The sequence below is a fragment of the Corvus cornix genome, chromosome 9 (assembly GCF_000738735.6).
Source record: "Corvus cornix cornix isolate S_Up_H32 chromosome 9, ASM73873v5, whole genome shotgun sequence".
Taxonomy (NCBI): Eukaryota; Metazoa; Chordata; class Aves; order Passeriformes; family Corvidae; genus Corvus; species Corvus cornix.
In genome coordinates, this window is record NC_046339.1 from 319,391 (window position 1) to 346,828 (window position 27,438).

Genomic DNA, 27,438 nt, shown 5'->3' on the forward strand with positions numbered 1-27,438 from the left:
CACAAGTTGAGCCATCTTGGGCGAGAGGAGCTGCGGCCCTACCGCGCTCCGGGAGCTCCGGGGCCGGCGCAGCGCAGCGGGTCTGCCCGCCCGCGGCCGCTGAGCGCCGCTCCCCGGGCCGCCGCGCCGCCGGCACCCCTCCCGCGGCGGGGGTTTGCCCGTGGGGCGAGCCCGCGGGCCGGTTGCGAGCAGGATGCGCCTGGCGCTGGTCTCCAGGTAGAGCGCGGAGACAGCGGGGGGCGGGGGGGGGGACACGGGGCCGCCTGGGCCTCGCCCGGCCAGCGCGGGGCCCCTCGCGCGGGGCGGGCCGCGGGCCCGCTGCTGCGGCCCGCAGGAAGCCGCGGGGCGCTCGGAGCGGCGGCAAGGAGAAGGAGGCCTGGCCGCGGGAAGAGAGCTGCGGACAGGGAGGAAGAGGAGGAGCCCCCCCGCCCGCTGCAGGAAGCCGCCGGAGGATGTACGGTAGCGCCGGGGGCCCGGCCGGCGCACTGTGACAGCCCGCCCGAGCACCCCGCTCGCCTCGCCACGGCCGAACCCCTTCCTGCGGAGGAAATATGTCCAAGATGCCGGCCAAGAAGAAGAGCTGCTTCCAGATCACCAGCGTGACCACGGCGCAGGTGGCTAGCAGCATCACCGAGGACACCGAGAGCCTGGATGACCCGGATGAGTCCCGCACCGAGGACGTGTCTTCTGAAATCTTTGATGTTTCTCGAGCCACGGACTATGGCCCCGAGGATGTCTGCGAGCGGAGCTCCTCCGAAGAGACTCTCAACAACGTGGGCGAGGCCGAAACTCCCAGCAGCGTCTCTCCCAATCTTCTTTTGGACGGGCAGCTGGCTGTGGCTGCTGCTGGGGTGGCTGCAGCCCCCAACGGGGGGGCTGTGCCTAAAAGTTCGGCTGTGCCCCTGCCAGCTGCTGCCCCTGGCACTGCTGTGGGGGGAGGCAGCAGTGCTCAGGCTACCCTGCCTTCCACAGGGCCTTCTGCACCCAGTGCCCCCGGAGCCATGTCTCAGACGGCAGCTGCCACGTGCAGCTCACGCTTCAGGGTGATCAAGCTGGACCACGGTACTGGGGAACCCTACAGGCGAGGCCGATGGACGTGTATGGAGTACTATGACCGGGACTCAGATGGTGGTGGTGTTCTGGGCAGGACTGGAGATTGCATTAGGCACAGCAGCACCTTCGAACAGGCTGCTCAAGAGAGGGACAGTGGCCTCGGTGCCACAGGAGGTTCTGTTGTGATTTCGGCTGTGCCAGCATCAACCCATGGCCCCGATTCCATAGCTGACAGCTCCCTGGCTGCTGTGTCACAGCTGCTTCAGACAGAAAAAATGAACCAGTCCTCTCTACAGCAACCTAATTTTGTCATTGGGCAACAACAGCAGCCGCAACAGCCCGTAGGTGGGGCCGTGCCTCAGAGTACTGCTCAGCCTGTGTTTTCTGGGGCTTCGGGAGCAAGTCAGCAAATGATAGTGCCGCAGCAACCACAGCCACAGGTAAATCCACAGGGTGTTTCACAGGCTGGACCCAACGGGAAAGGCATGGCACCTCCAAATGTGACAGTAGGGCAGTCGAGCATTCCTGTGGCCCAGCAGCAGGTGCAGCAGGCAAACATACCAGTGACTCAGCCTCAACAATTTGCTTATTCTCAGTCCCAGATTCCACCAGTGCACCTACTGCCGACGCAGCCTCCTGGGCAGGCTGAATACATGCAGCATATGACAATTATGCAGTCTCAAGGAGCTCTTCAGCAGGCTACTACAAGCTCTGCTTCAAGTACTGTGGCCTCCAGCCTTCCTGTGGGGCAGGTCACAGGCCAAAACCCCTCACCTGTGGGAGCACCAGTGATGGGGGTGTCAGCGCAGCCCAGCGAAGCAGTCGGACAGGGATCGGGGTTGTTGCAAAGTGGCCAGGCACAAGCCAGTCAACCTGCCATCCCACAGCCGGGAGGTGTGGTGCAGCCAGGCCTTGGACATACGGGGGTTGTGCAACAGAAATCTGTGACTCAGCATCCAGTGGGGGGAAGCAGTCAAGTGTCAGGAATGCCTGGTGCTCCCCATGCTGTGGTCCCTGGAGTTCAGAGCGTGCCTGCAGTTGTGCCCGGTACAAGTGTGCCTAGTGTGTCCACCACTGCTTCTGTTACTATGCCAAACGTCCCTGTTACGCTGGTCCAGTCCCAGCTGACGAGCCACCCTTCTGTCAGCAGAAGCACTGGCGCAGTCCAGTCCCAGCACGTTGGACACTCGATGATGCAAGGTGCGCCCAACGCATCCGCCAGTCTGCCTCAGACAAACCTTGGACAGTTTCAGACCCAGGCCCAGTCCTTAGTAGGCCAGATTGATGATACTAGAAGAAAATCGGAACCCCTACCTCAGCCACCACTTTCTCTTATAGCTGAAAATAAACCTCTTGTGAAGCCTCCCATTCCAGACACTCTAGCAAATCCTCTTCAGTTACCTGCAAGTACTCCAATGAACAGTCTTGCTAGCTCTGTTTTTGGCATATCCATTCCTGTTGATGGTGATGAAGACAGGTATGAATTATTTTATAATGCCGTAAAAAAGAACTGTATTTTTAGGGGGAAAGAAGTCAACTTTCAAGTTACTGTCAAGTGTTTTTTGTAAATTCATATTTTCAGAAAGTTGCGCTGAGGTTCACCTCGACTATATTTTTATTTTAGGAACGCAAACCATAACAAAGTATTTAGGCAAGTAGTGAATTGTACTTGTTCTTTCCGGAGTGTGTGTGATTACTTTTCTCACAAAATGGGGTACAAAGTAGTCTGAAAGCTGCTTAATGCACAAATAATATGACCTCTTCCAAAACCAAAGGCTGAAATCTGTCTTTCTGTAGCCAGTGGCTCAGAATGTGAGAGGGCCTATTCTTTTTCCTAAATGCTTTATAAAACACTTAAGTGATAGCTGGGCTAAAATGATGCTCTCTTGACGGTGTTAAATCTGTGGTGATATCTCAGGGCCATCAGGTGGGGCATCTTGGGAAGCTTAAGGCTTTTAACACAGATTCTTGATTTTTATCCTGCTGTGGAGTTAACACTTTATAGTGTCAGTAAGGAAAGTACTTGCACTTGGATGTGGATTTGTGTGCAAATCCGTATGCAGGGAAAGCTCTACAGAGAATGGTCCTTTGTATTGAGAAGACAGACACTACTTTGGCAAAGATGTGGACACGGTGGGAAGTACAACCTTACAGTGAGGGTTTTTTTTATTGGAACATAATTTGGAACTATGAGTTGTAACAGAGGGGTGTGGTGTGAGCAGACTCCTAAGAGGGCCTGAGATAGGGAGTGGGTGTGTGAATGCTGTTCCCATAGACATGTCAGACTGCTCTGAAGGCCAAAACTATTTGATTGACTTCTTTTAGGGAAAGAAGAATCAAGCAGTGTTTGAGCACTGAATTTAAGTCCCAACATTTACTGTCAGGATTGCAGCAGTTTGGAGGAAGGGAATGCATGCATGTTATTTGTTTTTAAAAACGGGCATTAGGCCATTATGAGCAGATCTTGTGGTGAGTTTCTCTGTAAGTCTTCCCTCACCTTGGGACAGCATCAGACGTTAAGCTAATACAGTCAGTGTTGCTTGGAGCACGTTTTAGTAAAGCAGCTGTGTCTGTGGGGCTGGGAGGCAGTGGATGGAGGGCACCTCAAAGTGGATGTTTGGAGAGTTCAGGCTGCAGATTTAATGCAGGCCTGTGCTTGCTGGGTCATTGGCTGATGCTGTGTCTGAGAAAGTAACTGCTGTGGTTTTCTGCTAGAAAAAGCCGTGGTTTGGAAAGCTGTGCTGGTTCTGATTAAAGTGGTAAAGGACTGACAAGAAAAAGTTAAACAGTTAAAATTTTCTTGTAGTTTGCCTACCTTAAGAAGATTGCTAACCCGGCTGACAAACTGCCTTGTGCAAATAAGGTTAGATTTCAAGCTGGTGGGTTCTTTTCATAGCTCAGTGTTATATGAGAAGACGATTTGTCTGGTGTTTAATCATTCTGTTGATTCAGGAATCAGAAAAAAAGGAATGCATTTCGCATTTGTTTTTCATAGTTTCTAGTACTTAATATAAGTTGTGGTAATGAACATGATTATCTGTGACAAGTGAATCACTTCTGTGTAAAGATAGGGAAAAACTTGTCCTGGTTATTCAGACTAGGGGCTTCTAACTTTGTGTGGTACTCCAGTGAGTCAGTTCTTGGTGCTCTTACCCAGAACAGTGATTTTTAAAGTTGTTTTTTAGTTTAGTCTTTGAACTTGCCACCTTGCAGTGGTGCTTTACATGCTGTTGATGTCTAAAGAGATTCTTTCAGACACTTGGCCATGAGAACTATGACTAAGAAATGGAAATGGGGTCTGAATGCAGTGTGCTCTTTTTGACAGGCCCTGCTGTGGTGTTCAGTAGAGAAACGAATGTCTGGTTATCAGTGAAGGAGTGCATATGTCTCGTTTGTCAGCTTCTGCCCTGGGTGATAAAACTGTGCCGTGTACTGGGTGGTCAGAAAGCCAGGAGCACTCAAATGGTGTGAGCTGGGAAGGTCATCCTGGTAAGCTGTGAAAGCTCACCTTAAACGGTCCTAGACCTCAATGCAACATAGGAGATAGATACAGAGACAGTAGATCAAAGTTTATTCTTTGCTCCCCTCAAGCAATAGCCTGACTTCCACTGGCTTCAGACAGAGGTGAGAATGAAAACCCAGCAGCTTGTTAAGGCTGTTTTACCACTTGGTTTTTATTTGTTTTACTCTCTGAAAAGACTTTATTGTAAAACTGTCTCCTGCTTTTTTCCTCTGTCCAGCCACTTAAATTGTGCCACTACTCCCATGGGCTTTGCCTAGCTGCCTTATCTACTGGAATCAGTGCTGAAATAGTTAATGAAGACCTTCAAGTGTTGTTAATGGGCTGGGGGTTGACAGTGATTAAGGTGCAAAGGGAGCTGATACATCATGAGTCATGGTTTGTGCTGGCAGGTCCAGGAAGTTAACACATAGCTGAGTTTGGAGAGGTTACTTGGTGGTCATAGAAGCTATAAATCTGTGGAAAGCATTTTTCTCTTTTGTCTTTCTTACTATTAACGTGTAACATCCCCGGAAATGGGGCTCAGTGTGTAGGCAGGTATCTACATTTCTTCTGGCACCTTCAGTTATACTTCAATATTTGCATGTGCTTGAAGCTTCACAGACTTGTGTAGATTATTCTCCTATAGTCATCTTCTAAAACAGTGACTCATCAAGGAGTAGTGTATAGCTCTCAATACCCTGGATTTATCTGGAAAGTCACTCACCATTCCGAATATGAACTGTTTTAAAGGTAAAATAGTTAAGATGGAAATTCTTTGAAAACAGCATGTCAGGAACACAGTAAACATGATGTAAAAAGTTGGTTGGTTCATGTATTTCTGAAAAAAAAGTTTTTTGTATTACTCCTATCTTATAATCTGCTGTTTTAAATCAAACAACATCTAAGGTTATTAGGGGTGGAGGTGTAAGGTTATCTAGCCTGATATGTAGAGAGAACTTTGTTTATAGATTACTTTCTTCCAAGCCATTGCCCGAAGACTTTTAATTTCCTGTTCCCATAGCCCAGTACATTTTGACAGCAGTCTATAAAAAACTGTGGTTTCTTGCATTGACCTGATGAATAGGGAAGAATCAATTAATTGGAAAATCTTGTCTGGGGGAGAAGAAAGGGTGGATAGGTAGTCCAAAAGAATAAAAAAGAAAAGGAAGAAAGCCTTTGGGATGTCACAGCTTCCTTGAAAAGCAAAGCCGGGTTTTCAGTTGATGTGTCCAAATTGCTAAGCTCTTGAAAAGGAAAAACTGTTGTGTGAAAGTTATGAAATATTTACAGCATAACATAGTATTATTTTCTTTTCCTCTTTAAATGTGGCTGCAAGTGAAATAAACTGCAGCAGTGTTAAAGGATGGAGGAACTAGTACTGTTGCTGAGGCAGATGTGGGTATTGCTTCCTCAAACAGGGAGTCTGAAAAATATTGCAAGAACACAGTTAGAACTGGGTCTCAAAATTGCTCTGATTCTTCTTTTGTGGGACTTCAGCACTAGTACTAGTTATTTTGAAGGGAGGGCAAGTTAGAGCACCTGAAAGGATTTTGGTATCAATGTCTGTCAGGTTCTCTGCTCACCCTTATGCCCATGTAGACACCAATTTGTACTTGACAAGCAGAGTATTTCATCTGGCTTAATAACTTTATTTTGGCTCTTGGGGGAAAAGAAATATGTTGCTTCTGTTAAAAGAATGTTACTGTGAAAGCTTGTTCAAACCTCCTACATGTTTGGCAGACTTTTGGGGCAAAATATTACTCAGGCTGTTGGAAAAGGAGCAGAGTATAGATCATTTTCCAGAGATAACTGACCAGCTTGAACTGTTCCGGCTGTATTCCAGGAACACTAATGAATGGCTGCAATTGTGAACTGTCAGCTACGGCAGCTGGGCTGTTGAGAACCCGATTGTGCAGGGCTCTCCGCAGCGTGTCTCCGAGCTCAGCTAAATTGCATATTTGTATGGAGGACAAACTGCTGGTAGAACTGTGCTCTTGAGACCGTGTTCATCATATAAGGACAAAGCTGGGCATAGGATCATTTAGGTATTGCTCTAGATGCATATTTTGTTGTGCTCCTAAATAAAAAAGTAAGTGTTCTACAAATACATGATACTTGAATTGCCATAGTACTCAGTATTATCCCTTTCTTCACCTTGCTCATAAACATTTTAGAGGTTTGAGCTCTCATGCAGCTGCAGACTTGTTCTCAGCTCTCTTCCTGAAGGCCTGTGTTTGCGAGTGTGTGTGAAAGCACGTGAGAACGAAACCTGGACAGACACACTCCAGAGCCTGGAGAGCCTTCAGTTTGACAGTTTGAAAACTAAGCTGGAACTTCTGGGGTGACCTTCGCAGTTGGTGGCAGCAAACGATGGTTAAGGCAAACAAACTCTAGTTGGTTGTGTTCAATCCTTGCTGTACTTTCTATAACAAAAATTACCAAAGGTAACTGTAGCACTTCATGAGTTTCTGGGTGGTAGAAAGCCTATCGTGCTCTGCAGTCAGTTTTGGAGTGGTGCAAGATAGCTAAACAAAACTGGTTACTTGTTTGACAGTGCTGTTTCCCAGTTTAAACATTCAAATGCCTTTGTTAAGGACAAGTCAGTACATTCTTAGAATCAATGAGGTACAAGTGTTTTAGATGAGAGAGTTATTAAAAGGAGGAAATGGGGAAAGTAGTTGAAAGAAATTCACAGTGATACTGTTCAGTTTGTTTGAAAGGCTCTGGTGACCAGCCCTGACAGGGGAGGTTCCCTGTACCTCAGACTCTCGAGTGTTCTGCTCAGCTGCTGGGGGTTAATTTTTTCCTGCTCTCCTATAGAAGAGTGCAAATGTTCCATAACTGATTCCTGTATGGCAGAAATAACAGCATGTGTTTTATGGAAGCTATTTTAAACTTCTTGTTAAAAGCTGAATATTCAAGTGTTTGGATGCTTTGAGAAGGCAGGACTACCAAACTGCTCTCAGACTCCAGAAGGGCTGTAAGTTCTCCAAGGCTGCATTTTTACAGGAAGTGCTGATAATTTTTTATGACTTCAGGTGACACTATAGTAAAGAGGAGTTGCTCCCTGTTACTGTACTGGATATTTGAGTTATTAGCCTGTTGCATGTTGAGGCTGTATATTAATTTTCCCGCTTTAAAGCTGGTGATAAGCAGTTTCTATTGCTCAGGAGAAGTGCAAACCTTGTTTGTGCTTTATGTGTCAGCAACGATTCCTCAAGAAACTTCTGTGAGACTCCTCCTGCTAAAGTACATCTGGATGGTTGTGTTCAGTAAATCTAGATTGTCAAGCACAGGTGTCTGCTTTTATTCCTGTATTTGACAAAGTGTAAAGAGAGAAGTATTTATAGTAACTACTAAAGCCACTGTCTCCTGAGAAGATTCTCCAGACGTAAGAGGTCACTTGAAGTGCAGAGTAAGGTTGTACTTTCATTCCTCTTGAAAATTATTCTATCTTTAAACTTCACACTTCATAAATACAATTGTGTCTTGAGTGCCAGGAAGTCTTTGCCTTATGAGGTAATCTATTTTTACTCAGGCAGGGCAGGTGAGTTACCTGGCCACATGAAGGACAGCTGGATGCTTGTCTTAATTTTCTTTGTCAAATAAAGCAAAATTAGTCCAAGAGAGTGTTTATCTGTTCTCCCTTTGAAACTATGAAGGATGCATTTGGATTGTGACAGCTCGCATGAGTGCTTTTGTCAGTGCAGAGAGAAGGTGGAAATATTAATTAGTGCCCTGGAGAGGTATCAGCTGTTTGCCGCACTGACAGCTGGCGGGTTTATCTGGTATGCACTAAAGATTACAAACTGCAGTGGGGATCTGGGCACAGCCCTGCAGGTGTGGCCTGAGCACTGCTGAGTCCCTCCACCTGCCGGACTTTGCCTTGTGCAGCCCAAGATACCATTCACCCCTCTGCAGTGAGGGCAGAGTCCTGACCCATTTATGTCTGGGAGGGGATGAGTGTGGCAGGTGTGTGAGCTTGCAGTGAGGAAGTGTCGATTGGATAGAAAATGAGAACTGCTGTCAGTGAAGTATCTGAAGCTTTTGTATCCATCTCAAGCAGGTTTAACATCCAATAGAGGATGGGGTAGTCAGAAATGAGGGTTAAAAACCCTGCTTGCTTCTCTGTCAAGTTACTTCAGCTATTTTTGTAGGGGCGTAGATGAGAACTCCTGGGAATGTCTCTTATGTAGAACACTCTTTGGTGGGTGCAAAGCCTGTAAATACCTTGACCAACCCTACAAATGCTTTTTTAAAAATACGGTTTCTGTAAACCAAGTGGCAAGCACTCACTGACAGCACAGGCTGGCCTGAAACTTGAGTGGTAGAGACTTTGTAAATGGCGTGGGAAGGCAGACAGATTTATAATATACTGTGTAAATAACCGTGCCATACATGGCCTAGGGTCTAATATCTTTTAAAAGCTAAGTGTGTCATTTGGAACGTTTGCTCATAGATGAGTTCCTGACCATTATCACATAAGTAGGACAGGTGGGATTTGTCTTGAGTCTGCTTGAAGCTGTTTTATCCACTCTTTTTTTTTTTTTTTTTTCCCCCCACTGATGCTGAAATACTTCGTTGTCAAAAAAACAGGAGCCATTTGTATTTATATATGACTGAAATAGCTAAAAGTGTTGTCACTATAACTTAGTGGGAGGAAAAAAAATCTCATTTTAGTGCAGTTTTATTCAAGGATGAATATGTTCCACTGTGCAGGGCCACTTTCACCAGAAATCACAGGCAGCTTTCCCTTCATCGCTTTGTTCGAGAAGATCGAGTTTTGTGGGCATCACAGGCAGCAGGAGCCTGATCATCTTCAATAACATGTTCATACATACAAATACATGCCTTTTCTTTACCAGTCAAGTTGTATAAAAGTCAATACTTTTGAGGAGTTTTGCAGATTTTTGGATCTATAATGCAGTACTAGAAAATGTGGATCTTTTTATTTCAGAAATGCTGAATTTATTATTTTGCTCCCTCCTTTATAACAGTGTATCAGGGTCTGCTGGGTAGGAGCACTCAGAGCTTGCTCTCGTGAATGGGATCATTTGCAGGAGAGTATCATGGCATAGTGATATTCTTTGGCAAATCTCAATAGATGCTGAAGGGCTCCATCCCATGTGGAGTTCAAGGTGTTGAGACCATGGTTTTCAATAAGGCTTTGTTTGCTTTTGCTTTTGGTTTGTTTTTTTGGTTTTTTTTTTTAACTTGTCTCAGTTCATTCAAACTTGGATAACATTGGTGAGCTTTTCTGTGGCTTTTCTTGAAAGCTGCTTGATAGAGGCAAGAATCCCTGACTAGGTCAGGCAGACTTTCTGCTTTACTGTTACCAGCTTGTAATCTCTAAGTTTCTCTCTGAAAATGTGATCTGCTGTAGTTTCTTTTTGCCTTGAAGGCAAGCTGTGCATCATGTGAGCTACTTTGTCCTGTATCCTCCCTCCAAGAACTGAAGGTTGACTATATCCAGTGAGAAGACAAGTCATTAGTATGAGAAACCTTACACGTGTTACATGTTTTGATTTGAGAACAGAAGCTCTCAGATTAGTCCTCACACAGTTTGTAAGATGATGTAATTAACGTTCATCCTGACTGACAGCCTTCACAGAACACCCATGCTTCATTAGCAGGTGGTGTGTTAATCAAGGCATCTGTGGCAAGTGCTGTCTGGGAGAGGAGGAGCATGAGAGTGTTGGGTACCTGGCTGGGACAGGAGTGCATTGATCCTGGCTTCAGCAAGTGGGAAGACAGCATGTTGAGGATGGAAAGGGTCATCGCTGAATCCTGAAAACCTTAAAGGTGTTACGATTATAGGTTGTGCACAGCACTCCTGCGGCTTGGGGACCAATCTTTGGGACCCAAGAGAGCTGGGCTCCAGGGTTTTGAGCTGCAGCTGTTGAAATCAGGAATAAGAAGATACTTAGAAGATTGTTGTATTCTTCCTATGATTAGTATTAAATAGTCATACTGGAATTCACTATTTGAGCTCTTCAGCAAAGCTCCTTCAGAAATAGTGTATGGTTACTACCCAGTACAGGTAATAACAAAACCTTTTTTTTTAATTATTTATTTTTATTAAAATCACATAATTACATAAAGCAAATAATAGCATTGGTAGGGGTTGAAAAATACTCCTGGTGTTGTTTTTAAATACCCAAGCTCACCCAGAGCAGGGGAAGGCTGATCCCAACATTTCAACAGAGCAGGCAAGTGATCAGTGAAACGCCTCTGCCAGACTTCATACCCTGTGCATTTGAGACAGCTGTCTGCATTTCCTTCTCCTTAGAGACTTCTAGTCGCTGCAGGAAATTATTTGCTAAAATCTTCTTTTGAGAGCAAGGTGAAGAAGTATGGGGTACTGCTTTTGATTTTTCCAGTGAAGATCAGTTCCGTGCAGTGTGCTTTCTCTATGCTGTTACGATATTTTTATTTTGTAGTAGCCTGTGAAACCCCTTTAAATCTGTCCTGGTGTTTGAGAGCTACTGTCCCAAAAACTGTCATATGGGCTGGTCGTTGAGTCAGCCCTTCCTCTCATTTGTACCTACAACGTACCTAAAACTGAGTGTTAAAGCTTCGAATTCTTGCTGGTTTTTTAGGGTATGTATAGCAAGTATAACGGCTTTAAGGAACTGCGTGAACAGAATATGCAATTAAACACATCACTTCAGAGCTTGAGATGTTTTTTACCTGAATTTTGCATTGACTCCCCCACATTTAGTCCCTGTCAGTTTTCTCCTGCAAAGCTTTGTGCTCCAGTTACTGGTTTGTAGCTTGAGTCTTATTAAAGAAAGCTGATTCAAAGTTGCAGCTGCTTTAAATAGAAGGTGCTAAAAGTAAAGTGAAACATCTTTTAAAAGGAGAAGGATGGAGAAGGAATTCTGTTACTCTTGTAAACATCATCTCAAAATGCCATAAACTGTGCTGCGAGTTCCCTGATAAGCTGTGATCAAGGGATCGTCAAATCCCTCGTCCAGATCCCAGATGAACCCTGCCAAGTGCTGTAATTTTGAGACCAGCTGTAGTCAGTCCCCATTGCAGGTCATAGTCAGTACCCCAGTAAACAGCCTTTTTTGGGGGGAGCGCTGAGACACAACTGAAACCTACCTTGGGTTTGAAATACTTCTGGATAAAAGTACATCCAATCTTTTATAAACTTTAGACACTAAGGAGGGATTCATTTGTTCTTTAGTACACAAATGCATCCGTGTATGGTGACAGTTCTCTTGAGCTCAGACTGAGTGCTTACCTATTCAGTAGTAATTCTGATGTTAAAAAAGGTTGAATATGGTTTTTTTGCTGATTTCCTCTTCAAGGCATCTTTGAATCACTTCTTTCTCAAAGTGCTTGGTTCACTTCTGGCTCTGTAGCAGTAAGACAGATGCACAAAGTTCCACCCTGGTGTGCTTCCTTTGAGAAATGTGACCAAATAGCACTTAGTTTGGACAAAATGCCCCGCTCCTATATCTCTGTGCGCAGGATGGGAGCTGGAAGATTGCTATTGACTTCCCAATCCTACTGATGCGTTAGTGCATGATTAATGGCCTTATTTCTAGGATCAGGGTTATGAGAATAGGTAGGCATATATCCTTCTGGAGAGCTGGTATCCAAACCTGGCCATGAAATTGAAGCTAAGGGCTCAGGCCGAATAAAGCAAGATTTCAGTTACTCTGTGTATGTTCTGTGTAGAGGTTTGACACCTTTGCAAGGCTTTTATTTTTTAAATTCTGTTTAGATTCTTTTCTGTGGAATTGCAGTAAACTACTCATGTTTTGTACTTGTGCAACTGATTATTGCTACCAGAGCTTACTGCTTCCCCCTTATCCTTATTGAATTGCGTCCTTTTTATTTCAGACCGTTGCTCCAATTGGGCAAGATCTTCCTGAATTCTATTCCTGCTGTCCAGAGTCCTTGCAGATCATCTGCAGGTATAGAGATAGTCTGTACTCCATTGCCCAAGTAATGGAGTAAAGTATCCCATAACACACTTGGAGGAGACCCTGGGAGAGCACTGATGAATGATCCTTCCACTGAACCCTTAGAGAGCCACATGCACAGAGTAGTTGCCAGTGGTGGACTTGCTTTGTATGAGCCGAGCTCTTACTAACAAAAATGTCATGCAAGGTGATGTTAAAAGCTCAACTCATTTTATGGCATGGTCACATCTCCTGTGGCTTTCTATATGAGACCTGTTAATTGTTCTCAGAAGGAATTTTGGCTGAAGTGAGCTTTTGTAAAGGTCGTCCATGTGTACTTGCTACTGTCTGGGTAAGAAATAGGTGCTTCTACCCTTCTTTGGTTTTCCTTAGAGATATTGAGCATGGATTGTCTGACTTGTTTTCATGTTCTTCAAAGACAGGTGCTTAGGCCTTTTGAATGTTCTGCATCATTCCTGTTCTCAAACCTGAAGAAAATAAGTCAGTGATATTGAGAGAGAACTGCCTTAGATGGTATGAATTTTTTATTTGGGGAAAAAAGTGCTATTTTTCACGTGTTCTTCTTGTTGTTACCCTCAGTTGCTGACCTTCTTCAGTAGTTTGAAGATTTTCATGAGCAATGATGTTACTATTTCTTTCAAAGGAAGTAGCTGGGAAAAAGGCATCTGTGCAGCAGCCACTGTGTGTTGGGCTGATACCCAGTCCAAAGCCAGTATCATTACTTGAACCAAAAGGCATTTATCTGTATACTTGATGATCTGCCAGCTTTCACAGGCATGGTTTCTAGCAAACAGAGCTCTCAAGGATGAAGTTTTTATTTGACATATTGTCGTGATGAATGTCAGTGGGAGGATACATTTCCAACTGTGACGTGAGACTTGGGATGAGGTCTAGGCTTCCCTTTTAAAGGGAGACAACTTGACATGCTGGGCATTCAGAGAACTAAGTTCTTCTTTAAATTTGGATCAAATTTTCTGTTACATGAAAACTGTTCTTAGAAACCAGAGCATGGCAGTAAGTTGTAAATATTGGCATTCATGAGCTTTTAAAGGGCATAAATGCAATATGTATTGTAGGACTTGTTTATAGAGACATTTAGGCATTTTTGGCCACTTGCGATACACTTTGAATGTTGAAGTGTACTAAGCTAGTTGTCTGTCATAGTCTGGGACTGAAATCCAGCCCGTGTACCCTTGGGGATACCTGGTCTCTCCTAACAGAGATGGAAGAAGAGAAGTTCTGGGGTACCTTCTGTGGAAGGGTAGGTGGTTGCTTTTTCTCTGGGTCAGCATCTGAGACATTCCTGTCCTGTCTGGCTCTTGGTTCCACTCTGTCAATCTGCCAGGGACTGGGACTGAGTCTTGACCTCAGACCTGGCAGTCTGCCGGGGAAGAGACCTGGGCAATCTGCTTATCTGGTCCAGACTGTCCCTGCATTCACTTAGGACAGTGTCAGGAGGAATTGTGGTGCTCCAGCTGTGGCACAGTAGCAGCAGACCAGGTTTTACTGCTCCTGTAAGCTGTTTTCTCAGTTGTTTCTGCAAACAGAAAGGCATTTTTAGGCACTCTGTAGCCTTTCACTGTTTCTTATGGTTAACACTAGATGCCTCAGCAGTCTGAAACTCTCACATTAGTTCAGATCTGCATGTGAGGCATCATTCATGCTGCCTCTGTGGATTTGCTTTTCCTGTTTAGGTACACACACCCCCATTAATTATTTTTAAAATATATAGCTGGGGAGTAGAAAAGGTTCTCTTATTTGTCCGAAGTAATGCAAAAGCAATTTCAGCAGTAGGGGTTACACATGAGAATCTAATAAGGAAAATTTTTCCATATCTTTTCAGATGCTTGCTTAAGAATAGTACAAAAATATAGAGCATATAGTGTATCGGTATAAAAATAGACTATGTGGAATACATGCTGTGTGGTTATAAACCACTTTTTATACCTAACAATAGCAACAGGGCTTTATATGCTACAAGCAAATTTGTCTTAGACGTTGAATGACTTTCTATTTACAGCCTCATTCTGAGGAAGGGGCTTTGCACACTCCTGACAGACAGCTGCATTAGAAAGAAGGGCCTGGGCCTTCCTTTCGGCAAAGGAATGCTCTCTTGATCTGCAGATGCCAATTGTCTTCCACATGTGAAATCCTATTAGACAAATGTCCTCCAGCTATGGTGTTGCTCTTTTTATAGTTACTTGTTGAATTGCGTGCAGTGCTTCTTAGAAAAATGTGAATATTACCAACATAAGAGGATGGTGTTTATCAGTTTTGATCAAGCAACTTCTGTAACAGGTTTTAAGCTAAATTCCAGACTCACATGAATTTTTTTTTTTTAAGGGTACAGTGCTGAAGGTGGGAAAAGGAGTGACAGACACTTTAAACTCAGACACTTCCTGATCATTGCTGATGCACAAATACCATTATCCTTGCAAGATTTTTGTTATACACCTGCCATGAGAATCAAATTACTTCTGATAGTGTTTTGTTGTGGTGCTGCTTCTGTGATGTTTTTGTTTTATTTTATGTGTTTTTTGCTATGCAGTAATTGTAGTTATATTGAAATAATTAAGTAATTTGAAGAAAGTTGTTTTAAGAAATATTCTTGCCGTAAACTTAGAAAAGGGATTGATACCTGTGCTTCCAGTGTTGATATAGACTTCTTGTTTTAAAACTGATTTTGAAAGGAATTTGAACTCATGCTTGCATTTCTGAAGATTATTCACCAAGGTCGTTGCATTTGTCTCTAGGGCTGGCATAGCTCTGCCCACATGAGGATGAGCAGTTTGAGGAAAGGAGTTTCTAAGCCTCAGTATAACACTGCTGCAGCCACTGGCAGCAGAGAACTGCATGCTTCATCCAGTATCTAGTTTGCAACAAACGTTCAGATGAGACTTTGGAGAAGTAAGATTTTCTAATTACACTGTCAGTACAGTTGCCATGGTGGGGCTGAGGCTGGAGGGTCAGGCTGCCAGGGCTTTGGCACTGGTGATGTAATGTGGCCATAGTGAGTGGTTTTCAGCAAGATTACTGTGCTCTGGCCTTGTGGTTGTGAGAGCTTTCTGATGAGTGCGTGGCCAAGGGCTTTCATCAGCTGTTGCCCTGTTGCACCTTGGGAAGGGAAAGTGGAAACGTGATTGAGAGGTGCTTACAAAGAGTTTATATTCCATTTTTCATTTCTAACTGGATCTGTTTTTGAGTTATAACTTGATCTGTTGTAGTTTAAATGTGACATATTAAGCTCTGACTTCCAGGTCCCCTTGGAGGACTCATCTGTTTTGAGTGTAAAGCAGGGAGTTAAGTAAGATGGAAACACTGGGTACTGTGTGCGGAGGTAGTTTGGGACATACTAAAGATGTGAAAGGTGTCTCTTGGGTTTTGGTATGTTTGGCATTGGGGTGGTGTACAGCTAAACTATACAGCGTTGCCAGCAGGACGGGAGATGTCTCACTGTTGGCCTTACAGTCATCTTTGTACAGGAGCAACTTGATGTAACCTGAAAATCCACAGGGCTTGAGAATTACTATTTTGTTTTGGATCCTTGTGTCCTTAATGCAAACCCATAGAAACAGTAGGGCCTTTCAGACATTAGTTTAAACTGTCTGGACAGCTAATTCACTTTGTAATGTGGGTTGAATTAAGAGGGTTGATATTTTTGTTACGTACCCATTTTCAATATGTCTGTCTGATTCTTGGATCTCATAGGAATCCGTCAACTGCATTCTACCAAGCGTTCCATTTCAACAAGTTACACGAGTCAAAGACCACCTGGGATAGGTATGGATGCTTGAGTATGGAATGCATACATGCTGAGGTATGCATGAACTGCTTTGCTCTCTGCAAGTTTCTCATTGTTTTTGTTTGCACAGAACTGCTGCCTGTGTTCAGAACTCCATATTGGGCTTCTGCAGTTTGAAGAGGTGAAAGCAGTCATGGAAGTGAAGTATTTGTTCTGAAACATGGAAATAAACTCTAAAATATGACATGACTTTTTTTTTTCTCCTTCCATTATGCATGTATCATACGTGATGTGTAAGCTCAGAGTTTAATGCTAGTCAGCTCCTAGCTGACCTTTGCCAAAATATTTGCCGTTTCCTTTTCCAGAAGAGGAACCTTTTTGGCATTAAGTCCTGTATCAAAAAACACATTGTGAAAATTTGTTTAAGCACAATTTTGGTGAAGTTAAGATATTTCTGTCTTAAAACCAGGAAAGGAAGCTTTCTGGCTTACTTTCATTCTGCTGAAGTAAAGCTGGATGGGGAACACAGGTGAACTGTGACAAGGACAAAGTAAATCTCCAAAGTTAGCATTGAACTCATTGTGAGAAACTGCAGTGAAGTGCAACAGAGTCTTATCTGGCACAGATAGGACTTGAGAGAAGTGCATTACTAATTCATCAGTAGCTGCAAACTGTTTCTTTCCTGTGCTTTAATGATTTTGGGGGATTTTTTTTTTGTCAGCATTAAGTTGAAGTCCTAGTGATTACGTGATTTAATGCCTTGTGCTGCTCTGGCTTGTCAAAACTTCTGCTTAACAAGCTGTGTAGAATGTAAGTTTTGTTTGGCTGTTGAAGTATTGATAACCATTTCGTCACTGGACTGGCTGTATTTGACTTGAAAGGCTTCTCAACTTGCACAGCTCAACTGAATCCTTTAAAGTTTGCTTGTCAACAGTTTTTATACTGCACAATGATGAAGGTTGTAAGTAATGCTAAGTGTCCTGCTCTTCTTAAAAAAATTTTTTTGTATTGATGGGGTGCTGGCATTAAGCTCAGTTTCAAAGCACATCTTCCTTTTTCAGCAGAAAGTTGGACAAATTTACGGTTTTGCTTTAAGCTCTGGATGATGCCACTTCCCTGTATTTATGGAACAGAGCTGGTATTTAGGTTTCAAGGACTCATTATTTCACTGGAACAAACTTCAGGGCTTAGAATACACATTTGGTTTGTAGACCAAAAAGTCACTTTGTGGTCTAGCCTTTAGCTGTTTTCTTTATTTTCATGCCTCAAAATAAGTCTTAAGATGAGGAAGCTAATTTAAAAAAACCCTAAAATCAAATAATGAATGATTAAGATGGAGGCTTCACAAATCTGAGGTTTGTGTACAACGCCTGAAGCAAATGCTGGAAATGTGGGATATAGAAGAGCATTAAATTCAGGTAGAAGAAAATGGCTGCCTTTAAAATAACCTTGCATTCCTGATGAATACTTTGTGGTAAAAACAAGTGTTTGTGTGAACATAAAATGAAATTCATCAGGATTGATGCATGTTTTAAACTTACAATCCATTCAAATTCCAAAGTCTTTGTGACAGGATTTTGCAGGTTTTGCATTTATACCCCAGTTATTGGATTTTAAGGTCATGTTAGGCAGCTTTCCTTCACGGGGTGACTGAAACTGAGAAGCTTTCAGCTATGAACTTCCAGTAAAAGCTAGTGGAGGGAATGTCAGGGGCATCAATGAGCAGTGCAGCTGGTTGTGGGAGCCCTCGTAGGATGGAGGTGGGGAGGTCCATGTGGGCAAGACACAGCAGGGGCTGTAACAAGAACATGGTGTGGGGCTTCTTTTTGTCATCTCTGGTTTGGGAAAGAAAAATCCCTGCTGTGAAAACAATAAGCTCGTGTGACTTCCTCAGAATCCCTTTGTTTCCCATCACAAAATGTGGGGGTTGACACACTGCAGAGCACCAGGACCATGAGTCTGCTGGCAGTGAACTCTTAATTATGTTTTGCAGCACTTCAAGAAGTAGTTTGTGAACCTGAGGGGCTTGATTTAGGAGACTTTGGTGTAAACAGAAAATCTTTGTGTTACTCTAGTACTTTTTTCTAACAAATATGGATTATTTTCCTATGAGTAGCTGTCTCTGGGGACCTGTTGAAGTCAGCAGAGCTAGCCACACGATACTGCAATAGAGAACAAGAGATTGCTGACCTGCTCCAGTGAATAGAAACTATTTTATTTTTCACCAGCACACCATGGCAGGAAGAGTGCTGGTGACACTCAAACCAGTAAGTGTTAGAGAGATACTGGTTGTTGCTGACACATTAGCAGGGATGTTTTCTTGCACAGTGCTCACATAGGTGTTGCTGAAGGCACAAGTCTCACGCGTTGGTCTTCTCAACCGATGTGGTTTAAGAAGGGGAATAGTGGCTGCTTGGCATATTCACGTGAGTCGGGGTGACTGCTCTTCTGGGCCTGGGTTGTCTTTGCACAGTAAAGGTGCCGTAGCAGCTTTAGGTGGGTCTGCCTAAAGCACATTATTGGTAACTTGAATTTAAAGCAGTAGGATTTATGTTTCCGTTGCATTTATGTGTGACGCATTAAACCTTCACAGTATAAATTAACTCATGAAATGTGTGTGGGAACTCCTGAGGTGGTGAATTCACTGCCTCAGCTTGTCACACATTCTCACATGGCTTTGACAAAGAAAAATAATGGAAGTCTGCAGTACTCACACAGATCCTGTTTCCAGGCTGGATAGGTGATTGCATTGGGATACTATCATTATAAAATCTCTTCATGGGATGGAGGCTAATAAAATAGGCCTTAACTCTTTCAAGAATAGAAAAGATTTCTCTGGATAGACTGAATAGCTCAACCAGTGGTAAGACAGTAGCTCATAAATGAGTAAACAATGAGGGGAAAGAATAAATGACCACAGGGCTTTAGTTTGTAGTTTGCTTGTAAGCAAAATAAGTGGGAACACTCCAGGGTGCCTTATTGGTGTTTACAGGAAGGTTGTTTGATAATTTGATTCAATGTAGTGACAGCAAAAGGGAGAGAAGAGCTGGGGGTGGTCACTTGGCTTGGGGATGTTCGTCAGACCACTGGTAACACCTTTCCCACTTAAAGTGAAGCACATCTGGTGCTTTCAAGGATTTGTCTTGCAGAGGCTGTTGGATGGAGCATCGGTGTCCCATGTGCTCTGCTCTGCAGCATCGGCTGTGAGATGTGATACATTTTATCCATCTAAAAAAGCAAGAAAATGGCATTCTAGGAGTATTTGGGAGGGTAACTTGGTGTCAAGAAATTCCTCAGGATAGTAGTATACAGATAATTATTAATACAATGGAACACAGAATATGGTTTTTTCACTGACTGAAAAGCTTCAGAATTAGCTTAGATCATCCTCATCCAGTCAGTAGGATTTCAGTCTCATTTCAGTGTGAAACACTATTACCTAGTCTAGTGCTTGACTGTGCCAAAGTAGGCTCTGTATAACTCGGTCCTAATGTATCCAGCATTGGCATAAAATACACATATTACTGAGCTCTGTGGAATATCTAAAGACAAACTATTGTGCTTTTTTAAGCATACAGAATGAATTAAGCCACAAATACCTTTGAAGTTTGATTCTTAGTCTTTTTACCTAGATTTTGAGGTGAATTTTGAAGTTCAGAACATGTGTCTTGGAAGGATGATAGTTGTATCTAAAGACATTAATGGTGAAAACATCAAACTGAGTACAGTAGCACTTGTTGGATCAATAATTGAAATGGATCTTGGTGCCCATGAATATGAGGTGATGTTGAAGGTTAAATTTTCCTGTGGCCATTAGCAAGTTAACATTAAGACATTAACCTTTTTTGTATGAGAAGCAGAAAAGGCCTTGGTGTTGTGCAAGCAAGTGCTTCTCAGCAATAACAAAAACACTTGTATTATTGACACCATTTTCAGTGCAAATCCAAAGCACAGCCCCATACCACCTACTATGGAGAAAATTAACTCTACCCCAGTCCTAACCAGCACATTATTCCCTTTATTCCATACTGTTTACATCATGCTCAGGTTGCACACTATCCAGTACAGCCTCCATAACCACCACCACCCCTTCCCATCTTTTGCTCTAATATGTAGGTATCATTCGTGTAGTATGCACCAGGCCTGCAAATTGTCCACAGATGTGCACTCAGATTGTTTAGTCTACAATTTTAGGCTTTGTCTCTCATGCTGGTCACTCAGGACAGGAGAGCTAGTGTGGTGCTTGGAATTACTGGACACCAAAGCTGAGTCAGGTTGGGTCCTGCTGCTTTCCCCACTGTTGTCTTCACCACACACTGCAGGGCAGTCTCACACTTTCCCCTGCTCTAGCATAGGATCCTGCCTACAGGGACAGTCCTCCTTGAACTTCTCCAGTGTGGGTCCTTCCCATGGGCTGCAGCTCTGCACGAACTGCTGCACCATTGGGTTCTTTCCACAGGGTCAGTCCTTCAGGAACGGGCTGCTTCAGATTCTTCCAACAAACCTGCTCCAGTGTGGACTCCTCTTTCCATTGGGCCACAGGTTCTGCCAGGAGCCTGTTCCAGCGTAGACTTCCCAGGGCATCATGGCCTCCTTTGGGCTCCTGCTCCAGTGTTGGGGTTCTCCATGGGCTGCAGCTTGGCCTCTGCTGCCCCATCATCTCATCTACAGGTCACAATCCTTTTGGCTGGAGCTCCAGCCTGCCCAGTGTGGCAGCGCTGCCCTGGGCACTTGCCAGCCCAGGCACATGGTAGTGGCTGTTATCAAGTGTTCCAGGCCATGGCAGTGAGGTGATAAGAGCAGTGTGGCAGCAGTGAAAGCGAAAAATGGCCACTAGCAAGCACTGGCCTCTAACAGAGGCAGGCAGGCAAGCCCATGGCGAGTACAGGAGCTTCCAGGCAATAGGTGCACAAAAGGAACAGCTATTCATTCAATCTAGAACATCCCAGTCAAATCTGTCCTTACCTCAAACCCTTCCAGCCCCACATTGGGTGGCAAAAAGGTCTGTCATGGTTTAATCCTGCCAGCACTAAGCTCCATGCAGCTACTCACTCAACTCCCCTTCCTCCCAGAAGAGGAAAAGTGAGAGAACTTGTCAGTTAAGATAAAGACAATTTAATAGGTAAAGCAAAAGCCACTGAGATTTTTTTGAACCATCAAAATGAGGATTTCTCTGACAAAATAGGGTTTTGGCTACCTGGTGTTTAAGGTAGGAAAACATTGGGTTTACCATCCATCTCTGGGAATGACAAACTGTGCTTGCGGGGTCTTTGATGTTTTTGCTGACTGTAAATCTTGCTGTGTGCCTTGTGGGCTTCAGTGTGAACTTGGTGTAGCAATATAACCTATTTTTGGGTAGAGCCTTCATTGACATGACCTTCCTTAACTGGGAGGTCCAAGTCAAAATGAAGTGTGCCCTGTTCAGTGTATCCGTTTTATACTTGATGGGCTGCAAGAAGCTCAGTGTGGGGTGGGGGTTTTGCTGTTAAAAAGAAATGTTACATGCCCAATGCACCCCTTCATCTGCCCTGTTGTACTTGATGTGGATTTTTTTGCAGTTTTGACAGAAATTGTCAGACTTCTGTAGCTCTTGGAACAATCAGTAATTGGTCTTTTTGTACAAGAGCTAAAGGGTGTCTTTCCTCTTCTAACTCCAGGATTTGCAAGTTGAGGCATTGGCTCTACAGTGGATGGTGCACTCACAGAATGTGTCAGACTCTCTCCATTCAGTCATCCAAAAAGATTTATTTAAGAGATATTTTTGGGTTTCTTTCTGGCCTTTTCATAAGGACTGGATTGTATTCATATATGTCATTCTGAAGCCATGGGATAAAATATTTTTATGCAAGCTGGAATTTGTTGTCAAGAGTTTAGGATTTGAGAAAAGTACAAAATTTTAAGATTTGGCAGCACATTCGGAGTTTCCCATGAAAGTAGCTGTCACCGGAGGGTCTGCTCATTAATGTCCCGCAGGAGCTGCTCAGTGTGGGGAGCACTGTGAGATGAACAAAGAACAAAATCATGTGGGAATTGCGCTACCGTAACATCTAATTCTCATCTGCTTTTAGAAAGTGACATGAAGTATAGTCAGATGGTTTTATCCTGATGGCAAACTGGGGCACCCTCTGTCAGTGTGGAGCTTCTCCTGGGGGGGTGGGTGGGTGAGTGGGGGTCTTTGTGGTCCCAGCCTCTGCCTGCTGAAGTTGGGGTGGCTGCCGGGATGTGTACAGGGAGCAGGGCTGGAATCCAGAGGGCAGCAAGAATATTACAAAGTAGCGTATTGGTGTCATGTTAAGTGTGGGGTATGTATGTGTGGTAAAGCAGTGGTTTCCCTGGCTCATTCCAGTCACACTTCAGGGAAGAACAATTCCTACACTCACATGGTGAGCACTGCACCCACCCAGCAGGCAGAGGGGAGCTCAGAACAGAAGGTACAGCACAGGAAAGGTGCCTCTGCAGTGTGCCACGCAGGTACAGCTCTTTTGGGAGGCTGAGGGAATGCTGTCTGTTTTCCTCATGGAACTGCTTGAATGCCTTAATGTGGAGTGATGTAGTGGGGTTTATTTTTTAAATAATCACACTGCAAAATAGCTGAAACAGGGATAGAAGAACAAAGTTCCGGTCTCGAGTTTGACTAGACACCTATTGACAAAAGGTGTATGATTGTGCTGCAAAGATGGAGAAGTAGATCCCACTGTCAAGTGTGATGTTTGCTTTAATTGTCCTCCTCTTCTTGTTACGTCTTCAGAACTGCTTCATCTGACCTGGAGAGTGGTGTCCATGAAGGGCTGTGAGAGAACATGGAGTCTTGGGGATTTTGTGGTTCATGAATGTAGATACTTCTGACAGTGCCAGATGAGTCTGATGCATGTTAATTCAACATGGAAAGGAATACTTCCCTTGGCATGAGTTATAAATAGTTTTTATTCTGAGGAGGTTTACCATAGATAGGGTTTGAAAGAGGCCTAGAAGACAGTAAGAAACTTGGAAGAGTTTTCTTCTGAAATGGGTGTTCGGCACTTTTGGTTTGGGTTTCAAGCTTGGTTCAGTAGAAATAGAGGCTGTTACTCTTTCAGTCTGCAAACCTGCTTGTAAATGCCCAGTGCTGGTACTGATGGTTCTGTGGGACCTCTTAAAATTAACTTCTCTGACCAGTATCACTCTTCAGGAGCTGCGCCGTGTTTCACGTCTGTGGCTAGTACTGCTGAGCACATTGCCATAATCTTTGTAAAAAGCCTTGAGTGTTTTTTTCTTAACACTTGGTTTTGGTGAGCTGCATAATTCCAGAGAGGCAAGTTTTCCAGCATGACTGCAACCCTTGCATTTTCCCCATGTTAACTCTACTAAATGTGGCTGCACACTGCTGATAGCCATGTCCATGGCTGGGAGTGTTATCAGCAGCTCTCACTGCTGGGGCTGTCACAGCCCAGGAACTACCGTCTGTGTCAGACCGGAGCTGGGCGGAAAATGGGACCACGGAGACCCGGGATGGGAGGGTACTGTGGAGGGTATGGGGCCAGGGTGGGTGGAGAGGTGGCTGCGACAGGGTGCAGCCCTGTGTGCCCTGGGGAGAGCTACAGCTCCTCTCGGAACAGAGAGACCAGAGTCTGTGAGAGAACAGGGTCACCCCCTGCTCCGAAATCCTGGCTCCAGAGCTGCGAGTTGAGGGACTGGCTTGTGTGCTTGTGGTGTGACTTGGAAACAGACCCTATAGGCTATAAAGGGCTGGATTTCCGTCACATAGGATTCAGAGATGCAGTTTGGGATCTTGTTGGCACAGTAAATGCACATCCTCACAGTGTACTGAGGTGTGCTGGTGGACGTTCTACACCAGCGTGTCTATGGAACAAGCCTGACCCTAGCTGTGACCCATGGCCATGTTTGTTAGCTGTCAGACAGGATCTAGAGAGAATTCACTGGGAGCAAGGAAGTGGCCGCAGGGCTCAGAGCTCTGGTCATGTCTCGCCCTCCTGCTGGTTGCTGCCACAGGCTACACAGGCAGTGCTGAGCCAGGAGCTCCTTACCTGGAAGTGGACTCAAGTGAATCCAGAGAACAAGTATTATAGCAGGGTTGTTTTGTTTTTTTTTCATTGCTTTGTGAAAACACTTTGGAAGAAGTAATACTAGTGGTAAGAATCCCATGAATATCCCTTGAATTCTTGTTTTCTCCAGTGAAGAAAGCTGGAAAATGAGGCCAGGAATCAAAGCAGTTGATTTAGTGTTCATTCTAATGCATTTTTATGGTTATGGGTATCATAAGACCAGTATGAGAAGGTATAAACTGAAGGAGCAGTGTCTCTTGAGAATTCCAGCTGTACTGGGCAACTGGGTGGGGGTGGAGGGTGGGAGAGACATGGGACACCACCCTATGAGTGTATACTGAATCTTGACTCTGAGCTTCAGCCTTCCAATGACAGCATGAGCCAGGAGTCCTGCAGGTGCATAGTTTTACCTGAGTGATACAATAACACTCATGGAGTTTTCTCATTGTATTTACAGTGCTTCTGGTGCAAGTGTTGTTGCCATTGACAACAAAATAGAACAGGCAATGGTAAGTAAAATATAAGTTATTTCTAATGGATTAATGTGGTTCATCACTGAGCGTAAGTTTCTTGCTGTATTGTGTTTCTGTGAGGCTGCGATATCCCTCCTGGTTGGTCAGACTGAAAACATCAATTGACAAAAGGATTTTCTGTATCAACTATGAACGACCACAAACCACATTGCTTTTACTGTTGGCCCAGGAATGTTTTTCAGTTAATTTTCTTACAAATTACTGTGAACAAGTTGATTGAATTTGAAGGAGTGCTGAAAATATAGTGCTTATTTCAGTCTGTTACTTTAGCCAAGTTCATTACTAGTTCTTCTGAAGAAGGGTCAGGTGTGGCATCCTTAACATGCTGCTCAGCTTCAGTACAGCTGTTGGATTTTTGCTTCTGATGATGTAAAATCTTTCTTATGTTTTGGTTCTCATACACCTCAGTGACTGGGCCTGCATACCACAGACCCGTACCCCCAGGTCACAGCGTCAGAGCTGGTGCTTTCCTTCTGGGGAGCTGGGACATCATTCTCATCCTTGGCTTCCAAGTAACCGAAGTGACTGGAGTGCTGGAGACAAAGCTTTTGCTGTCAGGCCCACTTCATAAAAGGGCTGGGTTGTTTGTGCTCAAAGGCTGGTTTATTCATAAATTTTTAGTGATTAGTATTTTTTTCTCCAGGCTTACTGCAGTGAAAGCAGTAAGTCGTGGGGCTGGGGTGAAGGAAACTATTCTTTCCTGTGGTGTAACTCTCCCTCCACTTGTTCTTTGCAGGATCTAGTGAAAAGCCATTTGATGTATGCAGTGAGAGAAGAAGTGGAAGTCCTGAAGGAACAAATAAAAGAATTAGTTGAAAGAAACTCTTTACTTGAACGAGAAAATGCACTGTTAAAATCCCTTTCCAACAATGATCAGTTATCCCAGCTCTCAACCCAACAGGCCGCCCCCAGTAGCACCTCGCAGGCACAGCCCCCACCCACGCAGCCACCGAACGTCTCCTCCGCGTGAGGCCGAGCCTGGCTCAGTCCCTGTGTGCTCCTGCCGAGAGCGAGCAGCCGCGCTTCTGTTGTGTGTTTGGCCTTTTCAGTATTAGACAATCATCCTCCCAGAGCTGTCCCCCGCCACTGTGGCTGCAGTGTGGGAGGTGTAAATCCTCGGTGCACACGGGAGCTCGCAGAGGGAGTCCCTGGGCCTGGGATCATTTCCATGGGCTTCAGGAGGGAGGTCTGTCAGAGCTTGGGTGGCTCTCTGAGGTTCCCATTGCTCATGGGTTGCTTCGAGCCTTGCTATCTGGTAAGGAGCAACAATTCCTCTTCAGAGTCGCTGTTCTTTTCATATAAGTAACATTTGCCTATGTTAGTTTCATTTATTTGTTTTATTTATTACAGGGCTGCTATTTTCATAATGTACATGAACAATGTCACAGAACTTTTGAATTTTTTTTAATAAATGTCTGTATGGGTAAAATGATAGATGGGATTGCGTTAATAGATACAATGTCTAGGCAATAATTGAACAAAGAATCCTGGCGTATTTCTAACACTAACGGCAATTGACCTTTGGTATTTATTTACGGTAGTAAAGATCCAGCTTGAATGTAAATTTTGTATAGAGTGTAAGTATGAAGACCATAGTGCATCTGTACAGGTAGTCACCAGTCCTTGTGATATAATAAATAAGTGATGGGCTATTTTGATGAAGAAAACTTTGCTCATTTCTGTTTCTACTTTCTAATAGAGAGAAAGGGGCCATGATTCCTCTGCTTTTTGACATTTCGTTTTTGGTTTGGTTTTTTGGGTGGGAATAAAAAGCTGTGAAATTGTTCAACCTACTTTGTAACCAAAGAAGCAAAGCTGTGTAATTGAGTTGGTTGTTGGATTTTTGTTTTTTTTTTTAATTTTATAATGCACATTCTTTATGTATTTTTTATTTAGTGTTTTCTCATTCACAACTTTCTTTGCTGTCTCGCATGATCTGCATGACCTGTAATCTTTGAACCACTTCCGTACCTCATGTTTTTATCCAGCACTCTTAGTGTAATATGTACTAGTCTGTGAACAATGTCAATAAAGAGAAAGAACAGCTGGTGTTGGTGGAGCTAAGCTAGTGTGCTAGGCACTAGTTGTTAAAACAAATAAATGAAGTGAGCCATCTTTTGTTCATTTAAAATGGTGTTTTGAATTTCGTATGCAGAAAACATTTTGTTACATTGCAGATTTAATGTATTTAATAAATGCAACATGCAGATTAAATGCAGTGTATACTGAGTATTTAAATTAAAAATGTACATTTCATAAATACAGTTTCAAGAAAGACCGTCATTTGTGTAAACTAATGCAGTGTGTCAAATTGATGTACAAATATATATATATTTTAACACATTTTCTGAAATTAAACCAGTTTTGTTGAATTTTTTTGGCTGTAGATGTTGTTGCAGTATAATTAAGTTCAGTAGCCCTTTTCTGAACAAAAGGGCGAAATGCAGTGTCAGTGAGGCAGTAACAGACCGATGCCAGGGTTGCCACTTCTTCTCATGCAACAGACTGGTTTCTTCTCTTCTAGGAGAAGCATCTTCTGATGCTGTCAGTGGCCCTCTTAGGGGTTTGGGTTTGCACTGATAGCTCTGAATTAACGCCTGGGCCTGCTGAGTCACTACTGTGAATGTCT

General features: G+C 43.9%; 1 protein-coding gene across 4 annotated transcripts; it reads left to right on the forward strand.

The window, feature by feature from the left end:
* The first annotated feature begins 297 nt into the window (after positions 1-297).
* On the forward strand, positions 298-27,181 carry TSC22D2 (TSC22 domain family member 2). Of its 4 annotated transcripts, none has more exons than XM_010397470.2 (4): positions 298-2,530; positions 16,201-16,272; positions 24,734-24,785; positions 25,546-27,181. In XM_010397470.2, the coding sequence occupies exons 1-4, from the start codon at positions 552-554 to the stop codon at positions 25,777-25,779; spliced, it is 2,337 nt and encodes a 778-aa protein (XP_010395772.1). In that variant the 5' UTR covers positions 298-551; the 3' UTR covers positions 25,780-27,181. The 4 variants fall into 4 exon arrangements, with proteins under 4 accessions (XP_010395772.1, XP_010395774.1, XP_010395773.1 ...); XM_010397472.3 differs by having other exon boundaries at positions 16,201-16,309; positions 25,546-25,633; XM_010397471.2 differs by lacking the exon at positions 16,201-16,272.
* Positions 27,182-27,438: the final 257 nt, after the last annotated feature.

What these genes read in the sequence shown, in the direction of transcription:
- TSC22D2 (XM_010397470.2), top strand. Translation starts at nt 552, where the DNA reads ATGTCCAAGATGCCGGCCAAGAAGAAGAGCTGCTTCCAGATCACCAGC. An exon ending in GTTGATGGTGATGAAGACAG is followed by an intron (nt 2,531 to 16,200) that starts GTATGAATTATT and finishes TGGATCTCATAG; the next exon opens with GAATCCGTCAACTGCATTCT. An exon ending in ACAAAATAGAACAGGCAATG is followed by an intron (nt 24,786 to 25,545) that starts GTAAGTAAAATA and finishes TGTTCTTTGCAG; the next exon opens with GATCTAGTGAAAAGCCATTT.